The sequence below is a fragment of the Tarenaya hassleriana genome, unplaced genomic scaffold (genome assembly GCF_000463585.1).
Source record: "Tarenaya hassleriana unplaced genomic scaffold, ASM46358v1 Cleome1, whole genome shotgun sequence".
NCBI classification, from domain to species: domain Eukaryota; kingdom Viridiplantae; phylum Streptophyta; class Magnoliopsida; order Brassicales; family Cleomaceae; genus Tarenaya; species Tarenaya hassleriana.
Window position 1 is genome coordinate 98,815 of NW_010960187.1, and position 6,609 is coordinate 105,423.

A 6,609-nucleotide genomic window follows, 5' to 3' on the forward strand; every position below is an offset into this window, starting at 1 on the left:
TACTAATCACTTTTTCAATAGTCCGCAATCTCAACTCAGGGGCCGACTGGTTGCACCGCCGCCACCCGCAAACGAAGCGGTTGCAATTTCCGTCAGTTGCGGGCGATTGAAAAACTGACTGGTTGAATCGCAACCAACCGCAACCGCAACCAAACTTGTGTTTTCTAATCGCAGCTTTCAACTTGCGTTTTGGTAGCGGTTTCCAGCGTTTTGACAAAAAAACTAAAATATTTTTATTAGAAATTATATAAAACATTAATATATATATATTGGTGATGATTTTGTTTAGTATTATGATTTGATATTATTTTTTAGTATTATATTTTAATAAAAAAAATAAAATAGTATAATTTTTAGGTTTAATAATGATTATTTTTAATAATTTTTATAATAAAATTATTTTTTTACTTGAAAATAAATTAAATTGATAATATTTTTATTTTAAATTTATTATTTAATTATTATAAATTTAGTAAATAATTTTAATTAAATGATACGAAAAATTTAATTAAAACTATTATAAAAAATTATTTTTAAAAAATATTTTTTTGACAATTTATATCAAAACGCAACCGCAACTGTAATGAACCATTCACTTCTAACTGCACCCACTCGCAATCGCTACCAACAGCAACTTTTCAACCAGTCAGTACTAATCATTTATAATCGCTATCAAACGTTTTGAAAATGCTGCCACCCGCAACCGCAACCGTTGCGGTACAACCAGTCGAACCCTCAATCATCTCGTTTACGGACGATTGCGTTATCACCTGCCGGACCCCTAGAAACCGATTGCCATTTGAAGAGCTGCTGACTAATCTCCTTGGCCTCGTTTTGTGTGCATAATTCAGTGAAGGCATGATGTCGGTTTCTACTTTCTCAGATTTCTCGTTTCGTTTACAAGGAGTGGTTTTGACTATTTTTGTATCAAGATGTTATATCTAGAATCGAATTATGTCACTATTAAACAAATGGAATTCTTATATGAGGCAATGGTTTGGTTGCAAAATAAAATATAGAAAAATATATCGTTTGGTTTTTAACCATGATGTTTTTCGGATTTTCGCCCCGACTACATCTCTTAGACCCGGAGACAACATTTAGAAACACATTTGATTACGCTTCCTTCTCTCCACACACATGTAGATAATTATAAATTTATAACCTATGAAGATATAAATAAAAAAAAGTTACTCACTACCCCTCTTTGAAAAAATACATCATGTTATCTTCATTTTTTTCTTTCCATTTGTGTATCATCGTGCAAATATTCTTGGTATCTCTTGATAATATTACCAAAATTTCTAACTATCTTTTGATCCATTACCAAAAAAAAAAAAAATAAACAAAATATCTCATTTAATTGATATAAATATTTAGATAAAATCAAATATAATATTACGATAATAATGTAAATATTTGTTCATATTTGTAGAATGTTCTTGAAATCTCTTGATAATTTTTCCCAATATCGTAAAAATATCCAAAACAAATGCATGGGAAAGTGGGGATGGTAAGTAGACATGCAGGTTTTACGTGGAGATAACACATCAAAGCAAACAACTTACATTTTCACATGAATCTCTCTAACTTGTGACTCACGGAATGTGTCACCCATCAGACCAATTCTATCGATTGATACAACGTTGGATCTCTGGTTTATGATCACGTGTAGTTTTCATTTTCCAGAAAGGAAAATAAAAATGGTGTAAAAAATAAAAGGGAAAATAAAAATAAAATAATGGAAAAGAAAAAGAAAAAGGAAAAGAAAAAGGGCGCCTTCGTCTTTCTTTAGACGCATGACGGCGAGTGCCCAGACTTGTAATTATTTAAATTCGGGGGGAAAAAAATATCCAGCGACGGCTGTGCGGTTATTGCTATTTAATTTCCAATATTCAATTTGCCTAAACTAGCACTCTCTCTCCCTCGTTACCCAACGTGTCACGCTCTGTAACGGTTACCTTTTTAAGGGCATTCTCGTCATTTTCTTCTCATTACAACTAATCCTCTTTTTTCCACTCTCTCTCCCCCGTCTTTTTGACTTCCCCCCTTCCAAAAGGCGAATTTTATCTCCGGCAATGGTGGTCTTGTTCTCGGTTTTCCTTGTGTAGAATAAGCGCTAGCCTGCGTGATCGCTGTTTGGAAGTCGGGGTAGTTTTCCGGCGGAGAGCAGAGGAGGAGACGGCGGCGGAGATGGTGCAGACGGCGGTGGAGTTTCTGGTGCCGTCGTTGTGGGAGATTGAGGTTGCGGTGGCCGTTTCAGCGCTTGCGATCACCGCGTATTGTTTATTCGCCTACAGAGACGGAGATGACGTAGCCGGCGGTGAGGGTTTTGGTCGGTCTCACCTCTTGGAGAATTCTAATTCCGGAGACGCCATATTTGATAAAGATAAGGTTTGACTTTGTCCTTCCCCAATTCACTTTGTTTTTGGGCTTTCGAGTGGGTATTTCTCTGTTGCTTGTCGGTGACTCAATGAATCGGATAATTTCTGTATTTGGGTTCTGATTTGAATGACCAGATCATTTAATCTCTTGAGAGAACTTGAACTGTGTTATCGAACCTTTCTTGACCGGTAAAGTGTATATATGATGCCGATTTTTGTAGAACACACTTGCGTTTTCATGCACTGCCCTAAAGTGCTGCTGCTTTTCATGGAGTAATTTTCCCATTTTTTTTTGACGTGCAGTTCTGCACTTATTTTGCAGATGGGCCACTTGAGAGGAGCCGCTCAAACAATTGCTGCAAACATAATCAAGGTAAATTGGATTTTCCGCCATTTATTAGGGTCATATCTGCAGATTAAATGGTGCAAAAACCTTGGGTTTGTACTTATGCTTCTTGTAATCCTTCGAGTTCTCCAGGTGGAACTGCTGGCAGCTAAGAATCTTATCGGCGCAAGTTTAAATGGAACATCAGATCCCTATGCTATTATAACTTGTGGTTCAGAAAAGCGATTCAGGTTGTTCATATTTTATTTTTCAATTAGATCTAGATGTTAACCTTTTCTAAGGGATATGTGAGTAGCTTATGATCAAAATTAGTTCTGTCTTGGATGCCAGTCTCTTGCCAGTCCTTTTTGTGTTGTCCCTCTTAATGCTTCTTCCCACGATCCATAGAAAGAAAGAGTTTGCGGTGTATCTGTTTAATGGATTACATACAGCTTTGATTGTCTAATGTATATCTGTGTTTGTTACAGTTCTATGGTCCCTGGTTCAAGAAATCCCGTGTGGGGTGAGGAGTTCAATTTACCTGCGGATGAACTTCCTGCTAAGGTAATCACCTTGATCCACCTCCGTTATGCTTTCGGAGTTTGCGTTCTAGTTCAAAGTTGGAGACTTGGCTATTTCAAATTTATTGGTCAGAATCTCCTTGCTATAGATAGAAAGGTTTTCTTCCCGAGGCCAAATGCCTCGGGTCAGTCATCATATTGAAACACACATTTCTTAGGATGAACATTTTTATTCATAATATGGAAGTTTATTGGTGTAGGGGAGGGGCGTTTAAGATGGTTTGGACATGTACAACGTAGGCCGATAGATGCGCCGTTTAGAGAAGTGGAGTGTATAGGAATAGGGGTGAGAAGGAAAGGAAGAGGTAAACCTAGACTTAGTTGGGAGCGTGTCATTAGAAACGATTTGGAAGTGTTGCAGCAACCGACAGAGTTAACTCGGGATCGAAATGAGTGGAGAAGAAGGATTCATGTAGCCGACCCCATATGAACTTGGGAATGAAGCGATGTTGTTGTTGTTGATGTATGAAAGTTTAGTGGTAAAGAATACTGAAAATGCTTATTTCTTACGTTAGTCGTATACAGTTTATACTTCTGGATGCATGTCTTGAATTCTCTGCTAGTGTGCCAGAAACTTATAAATCTTGGCCTTTTAATTATCAGTGAACTTAACTGCCAGTGGAGTTTCTTGGTCATGTGGACATTGTTAGATGTGTTATGACCAATGTGAAAGTAGTCAGTAGATCTGTTCAGCTATTGAAAATGTGGAATGATCCCTCATTGGGAGGATAACGTCTGTTATACTTCACTGCAGATTAATGTAACAATTCATGATTGGGATATAATTTGGAAGAGTACTGTCCTCGGTTCAGTAACTATTCCTGTGGAACACGAAGGGCAGACAGGTCCAGTTTGGCACTCATTGGATAGTGTATCTGGCCAGGTGATCTTTTTTCCTAGTTTCCTCTTCATTCTCTACTTGGCTTCTCAAGTTTTCTTCTTTTTTTTTTTCTTTTTCTTTTTAAATCTCGGACCTTCTTATTTCCATTGAGGCTGATCAAAATCTGGCTCTGATTCTCAGGTGTGCCTTAACATTCGTACAAGCAAACCACCCCTGAATGCTCCTAGGTAATTCTCTTGTTCAAACTAATTTCTATGTATTATTTGCTGGTTTTCACCCTGTTTGGATAGGAAAACAATAAACTATTTTGGATTATGCAGTCTGTGCATTCTCTCTTTCTATATATTATAGAACGTTTTGCCATAATGGTTCCTGTTAGAACACGTATGCTTCCCTCGTTCTTTTCTATGTTTGTAATTGACCTGCAAGCCCGACTGTATCATGTGAAAATAGTCGTAATGAGTATTGACTTAGTACGAGTGAATTTGACTAGTAGGATCATGCCTGGATTTGCTGGAGCCAATTTTAGAAGAAGGGTTTCTTTGGATGAGCAAGGGCCAACAGTTGTACATCAAAAGGCAGGGCCTTTGCAGACAATATTTGATCTTCTCCCAGATGAGGTGAGTCAGTAAGAAAACTAGAGGCTTCTTGTAAGGATCTTGTGTAAGAACTTGAAATATGTTGTCTTTTTTTTAATGAATTCCTCAATGTTTATTCAGTACTCTAACTTGCCTGGGCAATTTTCGTTAGGTTGTCAAGCACAGTTATTCATGTGCCCTTGAGAGGTCGTTTTTGTATCATGGCCGTATGTATATCTCTGCATGGCACATATGTTTCCACTCTAATGTTTTCTCTAAGCAAATGAAGGTCAGTGTTTATCTGCATTGTATCAGCTTCTAATAAAATTAATTTCAATTTCGATGGCTTTACATTTTCTTCCTTGCATTTTACAGGTAGCTATACCCCTTGGAGATATCGATGAGGTAATAAGCTTTTCTTGATCACCAGTTCCCTTCTAATGGTTAATCACATGATTGAAGTGATCACATCTTAAATTTCTATTGGTTATATAGATTCGTAGAAGTCAACATGCTTTCATAAACCCGGCTGTAACGATCATTTTACGGATGGGTGCTGGTGGACATGGTGTTCCTCCTCTCGGGGGTCCTGATGGTTAGCTATTAAATTAATTGGATGTTTAAATTTATTTTAGCGTTTGTAGCTTCTCTCGTTCATGAAGCAATTTTCTCTTTATGTATTCCTGCTTAACCAGCATCAATTAGTGTTAATAATCTGCCATTTGATTACCATCTAGCTGTTGTGGATGCTAGGACTAAAGCTTTGGAATGCCTCATGTATTTTCAGGTAGAGTGAGGTATAAATTTGCATCATTTTGGAACAGGAATCATGCTTTAAAAGCATTGCAGCGTGCAGTAAAAAACTACCGTGCAATGTTAGAAGCAGAAAAGGTCTTTTCTTTCTCTCTCTCCCCCTCCCCCCTGATGTTTGGAGATTTGGTATTAAGCTTAGCCTCCATGTATTTACTAGTTACCTGATATAATGATTTGGACAATCCTTTCCAAATTTCCTGGAGGAACTTCTACTTGTGCTTTTTGTGGCCATTTTGTGATGAAAATTCAGGATGTCTTACGCTTAACGGGATTTGCATTGATGGAGCCTTGAATCTGCTTTTCCAATTATCCTCTTTTATTGTCATTGATTGGATGCTTGGTTTGTGCATGCCATTCACTATTATGTCTTCTTTTCTTTTGTATCCTTAAAACAGTGTTTTCACCTTTACAATAGAATGCTTCTTCTGTCTTTGCTTGCAGTTATGCAATTGGGATATTTTGATTCTTTAGATTGAAAAATGCTTCCGTTTTTTGAAATCTTAACATGTAGACATGGAAAAGACCATGTGCTTTGCATTTTAATCATGCACTTCCAATGGTTTCATAGACGATACTTTTTATAAATCTTGGAAGATGAATGAATGGCTTTTATCCTTCCATCCATTTATAGGAAAGAGCAGAGTCCACTTTACGTGCCCATAGTAGCTCGGTGAAATATGATCAAGGAGAAACAAAAGCTCCTGAAGATAGTGTAGCTGTTCCTGAAAAGTATCAGTCTTTCATCAAGGAGGAAGTTCTTGTCAACATCTACAATGTAAGCTCGCGATTATTATTTTTTATATAGTTGTGAGTGCTTAGTGTTTATAGAATTTTTGTTTGAACTTTTAGTTTCATACTCTTGTATGCAGAATGTTTTCCCTTACACTGCCGAGCAATTCATGAACATCTTGTTGTCTGATAATTCCACTTACACTAATGAGTATCGGTCTGCACGAAAGGATAAAAACATTAATGTATGTATCTCATCCTTTGTCTAGTTCATTCATTTCACAATATCATCCTCAGCTTTGATTTGAATTAGTAACATGTGCAGATAGAACTGTGGCATCCTGCTGAAGAATATGAA

The 6,609-nt window shown here is 37.1% G+C and overlaps 1 protein-coding gene across 3 annotated transcripts in view; it reads left to right on the forward strand.

Annotated features, from left to right (window-relative positions):
• Positions 1-1,996: 1,996 nt before the first annotated feature.
• The window catches only part of LOC104817844 (BAG-associated GRAM protein 1-like), a 6,211-nt gene continuing 1,598 nt past the window's right edge, over positions 1,997-6,609 (forward strand). The window contains exons 1-14 of one of the 3 annotated variants that reach the window (XM_010547574.1): positions 1,997-2,394; positions 2,707-2,757; positions 2,863-2,960; positions 3,198-3,273; positions 4,045-4,173; positions 4,312-4,358; positions 4,625-4,751; positions 4,882-4,998; positions 5,085-5,114; positions 5,205-5,304; positions 5,497-5,600; positions 6,154-6,297; positions 6,392-6,496; positions 6,577-6,596. In XM_010547574.1, the coding sequence (XP_010545876.1) occupies positions 2,194-2,394; positions 2,707-2,757; positions 2,863-2,960; positions 3,198-3,273; positions 4,045-4,173; positions 4,312-4,358; positions 4,625-4,751; positions 4,882-4,998; positions 5,085-5,114; positions 5,205-5,304; positions 5,497-5,600; positions 6,154-6,297; positions 6,392-6,496; positions 6,577-6,596 (1,349 nt within the window). In that variant the 5' untranslated portion in view covers positions 1,997-2,193. Of the gene's footprint in view, positions 2,395-2,687; positions 2,758-2,862; positions 2,961-3,197; positions 3,274-4,044; positions 4,174-4,311; positions 4,359-4,624; positions 4,752-4,881; positions 4,999-5,084; positions 5,115-5,204; positions 5,305-5,496; positions 5,601-6,153; positions 6,298-6,391; positions 6,497-6,576; positions 6,597-6,609 lie in introns of all 3 variants that reach the window. The other 2 variants (XM_010548300.2, XM_010549102.2) reach the window with 2 other exon arrangements.